Source organism: Aulonocara stuartgranti (genome assembly GCF_965226115.1).
Source record: "Aulonocara stuartgranti genome assembly, chromosome: 12".
Lineage (NCBI taxonomy): Eukaryota > Metazoa > Chordata > Actinopteri > Cichliformes > Cichlidae > Aulonocara > Aulonocara stuartgranti.
The window spans coordinates 39,517,389-39,532,392 of record NC_138948.1 but is presented as its reverse complement, the minus strand read 5'-3'; the positions used below and the strand labels follow the sequence as shown (position 1 = coordinate 39,532,392).

Genomic DNA, 15,004 nt, shown 5'->3' with positions numbered 1-15,004 from the left:
CAGATTTTTCCAACTCGAGCGGTAGACGCGAAACGCGCGTATGCACAAAATGCAACACAAAAACTCACGCGCGTGGTTTTATTCGCGAGTCAAACGCGCCAGACGCGCTACACTGACGCGCGTTTCACGCGTTTTGGCGTTTTCGCGACGCAAATCTGCTTCCGAATTTTCGCGGGACCCGCAATCGCGCGTCATCGCGCCTTTCCATTGACTTTACATGTAAACCTGACGCTCTATTCACGTCCATCGCGTTCAGTGTGAACACACCGTTAGAGGTGGTGCGATTGGTAATCACACGGCTCTTCAGACCAAAGGTCGTGGGTTCGATTCCACCTTGGCCCACATGTTTTTTTTAACTACAAATTTATACACTGTCACAGACCAGTAATTCATATTCATCATTTATTACAATTCTGCAAACTTTTATGATTTTACCAGTTTTTCTAATATGGACCTCACATTCTTGTTAACACTCCATGGCACAAATACTCTTCCCTTTAGGCTCTGTGTATGTGTGTGTGTGTGTATCAATATTTCTCCCATTTTAAAGTATTACTCCTCCATAATTGTATTTCTGTTAAATCAAAGTACTTTTACTACATCTTAGTACTTCTGCTCAATCATAGTATTTTTGACAAATCATGATTTTTGTGCCAAATCATAACATTTGTGTTATGTTAAAGTATTACTACTAATTGGAGGAATTTCTGTCATGTTACAGTATATGTGCTAAATATAGTATTTCAGCCAAATCATACTATTTCTACTATATTATATTTTTCTTTCTAAATACAGCATTTCTGCTATGTTGTACTATTTTTCTAAATCATAGTGTTTCTGTAATGTTTAAGTATTTTTGGCTAAATATATTCTTTCTGCTATCTTATACTATTTCTCCTAAATTCTTGTATTTTTGAGAAGTTATCAAGTTTCTGGTAAGTTACAATATTTCTGCTAAGTTCTGCTATGCTATTGTATTTCTGCCAAGTATTATGTTTCCTCTAAGATATTGCAGTTTTGCTAAGTTATTACATTTTCGCAAAGTTCTATTTGCTTCTGCAAAGTTTTTGCAATTTCTGCAACTTTTCAGCTTTTTCAGCTACTTTTTGCATGCAGCTTCAGCTTTAAGCATCCACACTGCATTTTCGCAGGAAATGCAATTTTTAAGAGTGCCTATGCCAAAAGGCACACTTATTACTATTGCTCGGATTTATTATTAAGTGTGCCTATGCCAAAAGGCACACTTATTACTATTGCTCGGATTTATTATTCTTATTAAGTGTGCCTATGCCAAAAGGCACACTTATTACTATTGCTCGGATTTATTATTCTTATTAAGTGTGCCTATGCCAAAAGGCACACTTATTACTATTGCTCGGATTTATTATTCTTATTATTATTATTAAGTGTGCCTATGCCAAAAGGCACACTTATTACTATTGCTCGGATTTATTATTCTTATTATTATTATTATTTTCCTTTTTCAGCCTGAAATTTCCGCGCGTAACTCATCCCACAGTTTTGACACAAGCTTCATATATGTTATATCATTTTGTGCGGCTGGATCAGGAATGGTGTGCTATGACTTTTGGTGTTTATTACTTCTATAGTTTTTAAATATGAATATTTTAATGCAAGTTTTTGCCCATTCAAATGAATGGGAACGAACGAAAGTGAAACTTTACTTACTTTGTGGTGTGTTTGCTCACTCACTTAATTTGTGGTGTGTTGGCTCACTCTAGTGGTATGTCCCCGTATTTGGATTACCATAATGACAACAATATGAACGGCGCGCACAGCGTCGGTGCTTTCAGGAACCATTGGAATTCTTAAGGTTGCACGAAGCATTGAATAGTTACGGTAACGGCAAGGGTGTATGCTTGGTGGAAAACTGCATATCCCACAATTCAAAGCACGCCTCTACCAGTCAAACAATGGCGGCTGCCACTTGGTTTAATATATTCCTCTTATTTGTGTTTCTAGGTCACAAAGTAAACTTTTAAGATATTTTCAGGTGAGAATGTAGGTGTGTAAACGTCAAATATCTGCTCGTTTTGTCAAAACATCCCATATTGGCAACAGATTTTTCACGATGTTGGCTAGCTAGCGCGGCTAGCTAGCCGGCTAGCGCCGCTTCACTCAAAAGCACCCAGGCTTGGCTTTCAGTGAGGCGTCTCTAACTCCTTTCATCCCCGATAGCTCCGCAAACAGTCTTTGTCTTAGCTGGACTTATTTTTCGTTTATATGGGCCGATGATGCTGGTCGATGAGGAAAAACTAACTGAGTTGTTTGGTGGTGGCTAACGCAGAGCTAGCTAGCCACCGGTATGTGTCTCTTTCCCCTCATATGTTGGGAAAGAAACATGTGAGGCGGCCGCCGATCGACCGGTTTTCAGGTGAGAATGTAGGTGTGTAAACGTCAAATATCTGCTCGTTTTGTCAAAACACCCCATATTAGCAACAGATTTCTCACGATGTTGCTGCTAGCCGGCTAGCTAGTTCGGCCGGCCGGCTAGCCGGCTAGCTAGCTCGGCTAGCTAGCGCCGCTTCGCTCAAAAGCACCCAGGCTTGGCTTTCAGTGAGGCGTCTCTAACTCCTTTCACCCCCGATCGCTCCGCAAACAGTCTTTGTCTTAGCTGGACTTATTTTTCGTTTATATGGGCCGATGATGCTGGTCGATGTGGAAAAAATAACTGAGTTGTTCATATACCGGTGGCTAGCTAGCTCCGCGTTAGCCACCGGTATATGTCTCTTCCCCTCGTATGCGGGGAAAGAAACACCGATCGACCGGTGGTGGCTAACGCGGAGCTCAATCGTGGATAAGGGAAACCCAATGCAGGAGAAGCAGGCGGCTGGTGAACTGAATTTCAGGTAAGACGTTATTAACTGCACTCTATTTGGGTCAGATATAAACCGAGTTTAGGTGTAGTTTATTTTCGTTGTGCTGACAGTTACAATAACTGTACTGCGTGCTAGCTAGCACGACGGAGTTTCTATACAGCTGTGCGCGCTAAGTTACTGATTTTGAACTTTATGACAGCCTCCCCTATTTTCAGGCGAGAATGTAGGGGTGTAAACTTCAAATATCTGCTCGTTAAGCGTGCCTATGCAAAGGCACACTTAATTTTATCAAGAAGTCCCATATTTTATCAAGAAGTCCCATATCTCTCACGATGTTACTGCTAGCGCCGCATGGCAGCTAGCTGGCTAGGGCGGCTTGGCTGACACCTAGGCCGGGCTCTCGTTTCACCGCCGCATGGCAGCTAGCCAGCTAGCCGGCTAGCTGGCTAGCGCGGCTTGGCTGCCACCCAGGTCGGGCTGGCTGACACCCAGGCTGGGCTGGCTGACACCCAGGCCCGCTCACGCTGTCGTGTCACCCCTAGTCTTTCGTGATGACTCTTGGTTGGCTGCTGGACTTATTTTTCATTTATATGGGCTGGTGATTCAGTATGAGTGTCCGGTGAACTGAATGTCAGGTAAGACGTTATGTATATGTAAGGTAGTGACTGGAATAAGTCACAAGGTGTCGCTGTTGAGCTGCATATATGTTGTAAATTTTAGCAATTTTGACCATTTGTCCTCTGCAGGACACCGTAGTTCAGATTTCTCGTTCGCGTGGGCGCCATCTTGGTTCAGTGTTTACTGTGATGTGCAAAGGTAAGCACTGTCAGTGGCGAACTGCATTGGTTTTGTTTAAAAATAAGTGTTCCACTGTGTAAAATAGCGGTTTGTCATTTAAGCCGAGCATATATTTTGTTTATTGAGAGGTTCATGTATTGTCTGATGAGAGTATGAGACAAAGATATACTTTTCTTTCTTACTCTCATATAAAATATTTAGCTTTTATTAAATAGTTATCTGAATCTTACAACCAAAGTTTGTATAATAATACACAAGATTGGCTGTAGACCATTGTTAATCATTCAGAACACTGTGTAAAAATAACAAAAAACAAAAAGTGAATGAAAAGTGCATAAATATTTATTTTACGTGTTTGATGTGTGTGGCAGGGCGTGGTCTGCAGTGCCGCTGCAGGGGAGGTGGACCCACCTCAGCGGCATCTGCAATCACGCCTCTCAGGTGTAAAGTCTGTGCTCTCTCTGCTTTTTTTTTTTTTTTTTTGTGTATGTGTCGGGCTATGAGATGAAAAGCTACAGCCGGCTGTGTGGGTACAGCAACTATGTGTGAAAAGTGGTCCATAACGTAATGCTTCAAAGTGTGTTCATGCAAACATTGTCGGGTCTGCTTATGAACCTCTGCGCACAGCGTCTACAAATTGGGGCTGTACGAAGTCACCTCATCTTTACACAAAACTGTAAGCTGTCATCTGTGAGGCGCGAGCGGTGTTTGGTTTTACCATAGTTCATGGTGGAGAATGGCTGCTCTGCTGAGTTTTGCTCTCTGTAGCTGTTTGAATGGCAAACTATACTGATTAGCGGCGGCATAGGCACACTTAAAATTTCTTCAGAAATTTTCGCTTTCTAGTTTTCTTTTTTCTTTCTCAACAGGTGATCCAGGTGATCGATATATGCTTTTTTTTTTCTTCTTTTTTTTTGCTGCCCATTCTGTTGGTTTTTGTTTTTTGCCCTTCTCCCCCGTCCCTCTTCTCAGCTGTTTCTCTTTCCCTCTTTCTTTCTCCCCTTCTTTCCTCCAGTCAAGTCTGTCCCGTATTCAGCAAGTGAAAATAAAATAAACAATAAAAGGTGAATCAAATGGACCATTATGGCAAGGCTGGGATGGTCAATTTGGTAAAGTAAATCCGTTGGGCATCTTCCTTTGCCTTTAGACAATAATTCTGATGGCAAAAGAGCCAAACGGGACAGGCACAAAAAAAAAAAAAAAAAGTCTAGCTTTTAAAAAAATAATTATCTGAATCTTACAACAAACGATTGATAGATTGATGCATATATACCATCAAAACAGTGTACATCACTGTCACAACAGTGTTTATTTTCATTCAAAGGCTTTATGATTTTTCCTATAATGGTGGGCCAGTCTCTAGTCAAAATGTCCGGGCCAATTTTCTGTCCCAGTCCAGCTCTGTATGCAGCTCATCTGCAGTCTGGTGTTACCTACATCTTCCTATTCAGAAGGCAGAATTTCCGAGTTCTGAGTACAATCGAAAGCACCACGACTGCAGTTTTTGTGTTGGATGTAAAAGGCGCACATGATGCTGTGACGTAGGCTAGAATCATGGCAGCAGTCAATGACGGTCCAGGCGTGGGATTTCTCTCGTGGAAATATGCACATTATCTTTTCCTTTCTGTTGGTAGGTGGCACAGTGCACTTGTGGCAAGTAAGCAAGCTAGAAGACTGGCAAAGTTATGGAAGAAACACATTAACAAGAGAATTCTGAGTAAAACCAAAGTTACTTTCCCTAGTAACTAGTTACTTTGAAAGTAACAAGTAACTTGAAGTAACTGAGTTACTTTTGAGTGAAGTAACTAGTAATGTAACTAAGTTACTATTTTAAAGTAACTTACCCAACACTGCTCATCAGTAATGTTTGTAGGGGGAGTGCATTTTTAAAACAATTTGTGCAAACTACACCACAAGGTGGAATATTTGCAAAATCATGACTACTCTGTGAAATTTTGTCTCAAGAATTAACCCTATGAATATGTCAGTACCATTAGGATGAAATTATTGTGTCACCAACATTTTAACGTTAGACGTATAATTTTAACAGCCTCTGTAAACTAATATCCTGACTTGCTCAAGGCTGCTGTTTTCTCTGACAGTTTCAATCAAAATTAGAAATGCTACTCTAGGAGACTGAGAGAACTAATAGTGCTGCCTGTTGTGCAGTTAGTTTCCCAAACACGTTATTCATGGTTACATACAATTTTAGACTGATGTGGGCCAAAGCCTACCATAGCCACACATTTGTTGAGTGAAATTGACTTTAAGTGACTTACAGGTTTCTTTGAAAAATACTTTCTTAGATCCAGTTTCTTCCTTTGTGCTGCCATCCTCCTCTCCTCCTCGCAGATCAGGCTTGCTTCTGCTAAAACTAAACAGAGCTCCCTGAAAAGCACAGCCAATCACATTGGCCATATTTGTCATATGACGTAGGACTCCAGTAGAGAACGTAATTTAACCCTTTCTGCACCGCTGGGTGAATGAGACGTTGACAGATTGTTTTTTTCTTACTATCGGGTTTGTTTTTCTTTACTCTAAGAAATCAAATTATTGATGCTGACATGTCCCTTCCGTCCATGCCAAATCTACGCCCTTGCCTGAATCCCAGGCTGCTGGGGGATTCCCATGACGCTCTGAGAGTTTCCTCTGGTGTTCATACACCACTCATTTCATTTTGTGTTCTCTCTCATAACTTTGTCTTGTTTCTCTGTGCTCTCCTTTTTCTCCAATGGGTCTCTATGATGGCTGCCCTTCCCTGAGCCTTGTTCTCTTGGAGGTTACCTCCTGTTGAAAGGGAGTTTTCCTTCCCATTGTTACCAATTGCCACTCATAGGTGATGATGTGATTTTGGGGTTTCTCTCTAATGCTGTGGAGTCTCTAAATTGAGAGGACTGCAATTGTGAGGTGGTGCAATAAAAATAAAGCTGAACTTATTTAAAGAAACTAAATTCCAATTTTGCCATTTTTTTGGTTGCACTAATGCTGATGCACACTATTCAATCCATACCTCCTTGCTGATGCCGTGTGTTGTTTCAGGCTCTGACCTGAGGGTGGTGCTGGTGGGTCAGGAGAGAGTGGGGAAGAGCTCAGCAGGAAACACCATCCTGGGAAAGAAGGAGTTTAACTGTAGGATCAGTTTGAGCCCTCTGACTTTGAGCAGTGAGAAGAAACAAGTTGATATTGACGATCATAGAGTCTCTGTGGTCGACACCCCCGGACTCTTCAGCACTCGGCTATCTGCAGACGAGGTGAAAGCAGAGCTGGAAAAAGCTCTCCAGCTAAGCTCTCCAGGTCCTCACGTCTTCATCCTCGTCCTCCAACTCGGAAGATTCACTCCACAGGAGCAGGAAGGACTGAAAGCTCTGCAGAAGATGCTTAGCGCTAATGTCTCCAAACACACCATGTTGCTTTTCACCTACGGAGACCGACTGGAAGACACCGACATGGACATTGAGATGTTCACCAGAGAGGACAGAAACATCCAGCAGCTCCTGCAAAGCTGCAGCGGTGTGTACCACGTATTCAACAACAAGATGGAAAACAGGGATCAGGTCAAAGAGCTGCTGCAGAAGATTGATAAAATCTGTGACAGCGGACAGTCATACTATGGGAGAAGGCCTCAGTCAGTCTGGGGTTCAGTGCTCAGAGCTCTGAGAGAGAACAAGTGGCTAGTGTGTGGTCTGATACCATGTGGTCTGATACTGTGTGGTCTGATACTGGGAGATCGTATAATGCTACCCCAGCAGTGTGTAAGAAAATTCAAGATCTTTGTGGTTACGAGCCATATGTGGGACAAAGTCATTGTTTTCCAAGACTCAAGTAAGTCTCCAATCTTTATCCTCAATTCTCAAGCCCTAAACTTTGAATTTCTTTCAAGTCTTTTTTAAACAATGTTGCAGGTACATATTAAATGTAAATAATAGATCATGTTTTCTCTTTCTTAATCTGTATGTATCTCAACACATAATGAAACAAGTGAACTTACAAAATATACACCAAGTAATTCTGAAATTGTACCTCTATAATGTACAGCTCAATGAAACTTAGCTGCAAGAATAGTCACAGAAGAAACATTCAATGAAAAATGCAAAAGCAGAACTTTCTCTTCAGACAAAAAGTGCTGAGATTGTACAAAGCAAAGAACCATCACAGTAAATTTAGTGCAGTGTGATTAGCATGTCCCGTCTGTCTTATCTAGTCTCTGTGTGAACATGTGTTTGTATGTGTCCAAGTGTGAGTGACAGCGAAAATAAATAAATAAATAAATATGAATTAAACAATGAACATAATGTGCACTTTATGTTATTTCATTGCATTTCCAAAAGACCAAACTGGCCAAAAGTCTGGCAGTCATTTGTGCACGATGAGACATAGAATGATGCTTGGAGACTCCTGACCAGGCCATTCAGGAAACGGACTTGAGGTGTCAGTTTCTCAAGGTGGTAATTGAGAGACAGCACGGATGGAACAACACTACTGATCGTGACTGTTTTCTCACTATGTGTCAAATCTGTTGCTTCTCTGAAAGGCTTCCAGATGTCTGCTATCTCCTTCAGCAGGTTCCACTCTTGTGCTGTGAATAATAACTCATTTTGCCCAGCCATTTTGAGAACAGCACAGAGTTGAAGATGTTCACATTGGAGAACTGCCTTCTCTTGTCTCAGTGTTGAATTCGATCTTGTGATCACAGCCGCTGGGATTGCTTTCTGTTCAAATTAAGCTTCAAACACATCTATGAATGTTGTGCTTGTGTGCAGTAAAGAGCTGAGCTTAGATAACTTTGAAAGAGAAGTAGATGTCACTTTGGTCTCTGACAAGCCATCTCTCACCACCAGAAACCACCAAAACACTGCTGGTGCTGTCTTTGTCATAGCAGCACCACGACTTAACATGATCTTCCAAGGTTAAGTCATGCCAGAGCTCTGGGTCATCAAGATGATCATCATCATGTGTCTCACCTTGCTCGGCATGGAAGCACAGAGTTAATGCTTTCGGCATATTGGCAACATTGTCAATAATAATATAGTTTATTTTTGTATTCGTCACATATAACTTCAAATTTCTCACAGATTCTCTCACCTGTGTGTAAGCCTATGAAGCAGTTTGGACTTCAGCCGTATCCTCTATGTCTCTTTCTGTATCCAGTGCACAGTGATACCAAAGTAACCCCTCATCCTTCAGTCCAACCAGAAGTCCACAGTGACTGAAACATGATCAGTGTCGCTCAGCTGGGTTTTTAACAAGTTCTCTGTTTTTGATGTAATTTTTCTAGGGCCACCGTGGTTCGCTGGTTTGATCCCCGGGCTCTCTGTCCTGGTTGTTGTGTCCTTGGGCAAGAAACTTTACCCTACCGCCTACTGGTGTTGGCCAGAGGGGCCGATGGTGCGATATGGCAGCCTCGCTTCTGTCAGTCTGCCCCAGGGCAGCTGTGGCTACAACTGCAGCTTGCCTTCACCAGTGTGTGAATGTGAGAGTGAATGAATAGTGGCATTGTAAAGCGCTTTGGGTGCCTTGAAAAGCGCTATATAAATCCACTCCATTATTATTATTATTATTATTACCGGATTCTATTTGCAGTCAACTACTTTCAGAAACTGCTGAAAACTCTTCTTTTCCACAATAGACAGGGTCAGGTTTCAACCAATATTCAACTCATTTAAAAATAATGCCTTTGTGAAGGCTTTCTGCTGTGGATGAGTCATGCTGTACTGCCCGGCACGAGTTTCCAGACGCTGTGATATGGAAGGATGTTGAGGTTTATTTGCTCTTGTTCATCAGGCATTCTTCAAATCTGCTGAGGTAAGCATATTGGTCTGATATCATTAAATTCATTACAACTATTCATGAACTGGATTTGACTTTAAGTTGTTCCTACTAATGCTAAATAAATATATACACTTAAATCCTGAAACGTCTTGATGCATTCTCAATTCTCCAGGAAAGCAAATCTCCAAAAGTTGATTCTGTTCATCTGGACAAAGCGTTTTGTGGGAGAAACGTTTCATCACTCATCCCAGTGACTTCTTCAGTCTCGGCTGACTGCAGTTTCCCCTTTATAAACAGTACATTTGCATAATGACTGAAACCAGCCCACTGAAGGAACATAGGGTTGAATTTTGCTGTCACATCGAGACAAATCCCGCTAGTGATGCTGATCACAGCCACAGAAACAACAGTTCGTAACACCAATATTGCAGAAGTGGAAGCAGAGCAACTACGGACGAAAGTTTCGGCCTGTCTCAGCAATGCAAATCCCCCAGCATCCAACATCACCATGGAGGAGAGGAAGGCACTCACATCACTTAGTGATGACAACAACATTATCATCCTTCCAGCAGACAAGGGTAGGTGCACAGTATTGCTAAACCAGAAAGACTATCATGAGAAAATGTTGTCACTACTCAGTGATGAAAATACTTATGAGCCAATGAAACGAGACCCAGGAAGTGGCTACAGGAAGAAAGTAACATTTCCAAGTTTCTGGCTTCAATCCTCAACCCGCTGGTGGGCAGCTCTGAACACCATATCCAGAACACCCTGGATTTCGTTGAGAAGGTGAGAGATGTCATTATGGAGGCAGATAAAACCATGGTCTCATACGACATTACATCTCTCTTCACTTGTATCCCAGTCACGGAAGCGTTGGAGGTAGTCCGTAAGAGATTACAGGATGACACCAACCTCAGCAACAGGAACACTCTTAGCATCGACCAACTGTGTTTGCTTTCGGAACTGTGTTTTCATTTCAATCCTTTAATTTCCCCTTGTGGGACAATTAAAGGATTATTCTATTCTATTATATTCTTGACAGGGGATATAATTCACAGCATCAATGCCTTCATCTTGCAGGAACTGCTGACACACTCCAGCCACATGAGGTCTAGCATTGTCTTGCATTAGGAGGAACCCGGGGCCAACCGCACCAGCATATGGTCTCACAAGGAACCTGAGGATCGCATCTCAGCACCTAATGGCAGTCAGGTGTATAGCAATTTCTTTTACTTATGTATTAATCACATTATTTTATTGTATAATGCCTTGGTGCCACTGGAGTTTAACATGTCTGACACTCATACAGTAAGACAAATGGTGGGAGTCTAGTAAGGAAGTTGGGGGGGAAGCAAACACTCCACAGGAAGAGTCTTTTGTCTCTTCGAGAACTCTGGGAGGTAGCAAGGGAGTGTCAACCTTAAGGTGTGAAACAGCTGTGTACTGCCTTTTGTTCCTGGAGAAGGTATTTAACTGAGAGCCATGCTAGGCTCAGTGAGACTGCTGACCCTGCCCCGCGGTCATGTAGGCTCTCCACAAGCTTGGTTGTCTCTGTTCTTTGTGTGTTTGGATTAAAGAATGTTAGCTACCGCTCACCACTCGTCTACAGGCTTTATTTAATTGGAAAAGTTCCACAACACAGGCTACCTCTGCCGAACACATGGAGGACTGTGTTGTCCCCAAAGAAATGCCACCCCACACCAAAACTGACCCACTGCCAAATCGTCATGCTGGAGGATGTTGCAGGCCGCAGAAGGTTCTCCACGGCGTCTCCAGACTCTGTCACAAGTCCTCAGTGTGAACCTGCTTTCATCTGTGAGGAGCACAGGGCGCCAGTGGCAAAGTTGCCAATCTTTGTGTTCTCTGGCAAATGCCAAACATCCTGCACGGTGTTGGGCTGTAAGCACAACCCCCACCTGTGGACGTCGGGCCCTCATAACACCCTCATGGAGTCCGTTTCTGACCGCTTGAGCAGACATGTGCACATTTGTGGCCTGCTGGAGGTCATTTTGCACGGCTCTGGCCTTTCTTTCCTACCCCACAGTACCTTCCCTTACCATTTGTTTTCTACTCTTTTACTTATTCTTTGATGACGGTTGTCTTTCTAGATAAGCAATTTCATTTGCTCTGGGGCGAGTCACTGGCTCGGGTGCATTCTGGGACTGTCAGTTCACCAGTGTGCTGGCATGCTTCTTAACAAACACACCACTACAGCAAACATCTCAATTGTACTTGTTGATTTCTTCGACAAAACACTGAACAAAAAATTTCCTTATGAGTGTGCTGCCTGGTGCTTTTAAATTTTGTGATAATTTGAGCAGTCCAGAAAGCATTCCATGAATTAAATTATGTTATTGTATGTGAACATGTACAGTTGTCATTAAATTAGATGGGAAAGAATGATTCAGGGTAAACTGCACCAAGGAATTTCCATTTTTCTTCTTAAAATGTAAAATGTCTGTTGATGATAAGCAATTTCTAAAACAGACATTGTAAAAATCAGATTAAACAGATGTGATTAACTTTTATTTTACCAAACATAACATCAATGATGACACAATCAGTCTTCATCAGAAGTGCTCAAATCACTCTCAGTGGCATCGTCTGGAATGTCTTCCTCCTCCTCCGAGTCCATTTCCAGGAGTGGTTGGTGGCTGAGGATTCTCTTTTACGTGTCCTTTACTTTGAGCATTTCAGCTTTCAGTTCATTTCGTTTTTTTAAAACCAGGCTACGGAGTCCCTTCTGTGCATCCTCCGACATGCCAACAAGGGAGGCTGTAAAAAGAACAAAACAAATAAATATGAGTAAAGCAAAAAAACAAACAAACAAACAAACAAACAAAAAACCTCACCTCATGTGGTAGGACTCGACTTAAGCGGTCAAAGAAGTGCAGGAGACCGATGCTGTCCAGTGTAGCAAGTGATTTATTCACCATTTTGTGGCCCAAACAATATTTACAAAGAAACAAATAATAAACTCAACTCTATAATTAACTCAATTCAAATAAACATAACTGAACTTAAATCAACAGAAATTAAAGTCAAACTGCACACAGCTACACCAACCTGAACCTTTCTCCCAAAACACCTGAGTTCTTCTGCTTAAATAGTCCACTTAACCAAACAATTCCTCCTCTGGACTATTCCATTCAGTAGGTAGGTAGGTAAGATGAACATGATTATATTCAAACCTCTACTACTCCTCTTTACTGGCAACATAAACTCTGGTGTAATCAATACATATTACAACAATAAATCTATGTCTTCACAAACCCTCTAAAATCAACTTTATTAAATTATAAGAGTTCTTCCCCTTCTGCACTTGGTCTCTTCCTGTGACCTCAGATGAACCCAGAAGGTATAAAGCAGGAAGTAAAACTACATTTCCTCCTTTTGTTTCTGGAAGACAGGTAGGTAAGGTAAGTTCTAAACAATACAAATTAACAGTTGAAATAAAGAACATGTTAACTTAACAAACTTGTAGGAATTGATTTAAACCAAGATGTTATATTATATAATCTGTAAAAGTGCAAAACATAAACCCGGGATAGTAGATGTTTGCCTATTGCAGATTACATGTGAAATATGGTTAAATCAAAACAAGAATGTTAAGAATATAGACAAATGGTCTTCTCACCCACTTTGTCACACCTCATAAACACAAGGAATTAGGATCCTGTAATTAAACTTTTTTTTTAAAGGGAGAAAGCAGTGTTAGCCACCAACCTAGATATAGGTAAAAGATCCAGTAAGACTTTAGCATCTGCTCTTATTTTCAATCGATTCATCAAAAAATTTATAAATAAATAAAGTGCTTACAGTCTGAGGAGATTGTCCCCAACACCACAGATTGCATTCGCAACACTGTCCAGTGATGCCGCATCTCCCTGCAAAGGATAATCTCCTCCTCTCTCAGGCGCCTCACAGCCATCACCTTCTCAAAGACCTTCCTCTTTGTCTGGAGGTCTGCAGCAGCTACAGTTTAACAACATCAGATGGGAAAACATAGTAGCATATTATGATTCAAGAACAAAACATTCAACTACTGCTCAGATACTGGGAGCTTGTTTAAAAAGGATATTTATAAATCAAGAGCTTACGTTCACTTGTGCTCTGCTAGGGCCAAATGTCGGTCTGGATGAGGGCATCGCTGGATACGATTTGCTTTGTTGATTCAGCAAGCTTTTTGTAGTCGTCAACAGCAGCCGCCAAGCATTTCTTCTCAACTAAGATGACTTTGCGAATTCTGTGTCGCCTCTTGTTGCTATCTGTAAATATTCATAAAAAATTCACACCTTCACATAATGTATATATTTACATTTTAATCTACACTCATCAATTTGTTTGCTAGAACACCCATCACATCCATCTTAAACAAACCTGGATCTAATTTTATTCTGTTTACAAAGTAGCTGTACAAACTAAGTATCAAACGGTCCATTTCAAAGAAACTGGGACGTACCATTTTGTCTGTAAAGACTTTGTGTTCGTACTTTGATGATGACGACAAGCTCCTCTATTCGTGCCTGCAACGCTCCAAGGCTGCCATCAGTTTGATCAGTTTCTAAGTGAGAGGAATATTAATCAGAATATAGGATGAGTAACAGTCACCAAACTACAGTGGACTCTGTAATCACTGACTTGATGATATTCATTATAAGACATCTGTAGCCTTCATGTGCTGCATTATCATGAGATAACAAGTATGTTGGTGTTCAGGTTTATAAAACCAAACAGTACAACATCATTTCAACCCAGGTTCAATCCAATTTGATCAAACGCAACAACTCTGCCATAAATTCTGCTTTTACAACGCTTATTTTTCATTGTTTGTTGGCACTGTCAGAAATATCTTAATTCTACCTTAAGTTCTTTAATGAGGCGATGGTGGGTCCTATTGTTATACACGAGTGCATTATATTGAGACTCACCTTCAGCCCATTGCTGCACATCGGAAGCCCGGTTGCAGCACCGGTTCAGCATGGTGGTCAGCAGTCCCAGTAACTGCGGCAAGACTTTTTTTTGTTAAAAGTGTCATTGAAAACTCTTCCAGGATTATATCACACAGCATTGATAACATTGTGTATATATACTCATGCTGGCAGCCACTATATGACCAGCTTCTTAAGATAAAAGACATAAACTTTGTTAACGGTATACCCGAATCTCTTGCTGATGACACCCTTCTGCCTAAAGACAAGAACAATTTGCTAATTATAGATGATGTGATGAACGATGCCACTAACAATTTAGAAGTACAAAATGTGTTCACAAAGTATGTGCATCATAGGAATTTGAGTTGTATATAACTAGTTCAGAATTTGTTTATTCAAGGAAAATCCAGTAGAACCATTTCCTTGAACACTAACTACCTAATATTCAAAGGAGCTTGCAAAGAAAGGCGTCTGGACTTCTTTAAGTTACTTGAAGACGTTTCACCTCTCATCCGACAAGCTTCTTCAGTTCTAAGGTCAAATGGTGGAGAGTCCCAGATATAAACCTAGTTTTGGCGTTTTGTTTTTCGGGTAAACCAGTTTTTGTCTGAGCGTGTTGCTGGGTCTGAAATACACTGGGATGTCGTGCTTGGTTCACCC

General features: G+C 41.4%; 1 protein-coding gene and 2 long non-coding RNA genes across 3 annotated transcripts; 1 reads left to right on the top strand and 2 right to left on the bottom strand.

The window, feature by feature from the left end:
* Positions 1-2,867: 2,867 nt before the first annotated feature.
* On the bottom strand, positions 2,868-3,587 carry LOC309718803. The gene is made up of 3 exons (XR_014280077.1): positions 3,327-3,587; positions 3,120-3,181; positions 2,868-3,089 (listed from the first exon to the last, which is right to left on the bottom strand). It is a non-coding gene; the product is annotated as an uncharacterized lncRNA (long non-coding RNA).
* Positions 3,588-6,658: 3,071 nt separating this feature from the next.
* Positions 6,659-10,541, top strand: LOC309718481 (GTPase IMAP family member 8-like; the record flags this gene model as incomplete). The annotated part of the gene is made up of 4 exons (XM_082553746.1): positions 6,659-7,460; positions 9,788-9,985; positions 10,273-10,359; positions 10,453-10,541. 4 exons carry the CDS (start codon positions 6,659-6,661, stop codon positions 10,539-10,541), a joined length of 1,176 nt encoding a protein of 391 aa, XP_082409872.1.
* A 1,414-nt stretch (positions 10,542-11,955) lies between these two features.
* Positions 11,956-13,580, bottom strand: LOC309719321. The gene is made up of 3 exons (XR_014280223.1): positions 13,511-13,580; positions 13,230-13,385; positions 11,956-12,185 (listed from the first exon to the last, which is right to left on the bottom strand). It is a non-coding gene; the product is annotated as an uncharacterized lncRNA (long non-coding RNA).
* Between the last annotated feature and the right edge of the window lie 1,424 nt (positions 13,581-15,004).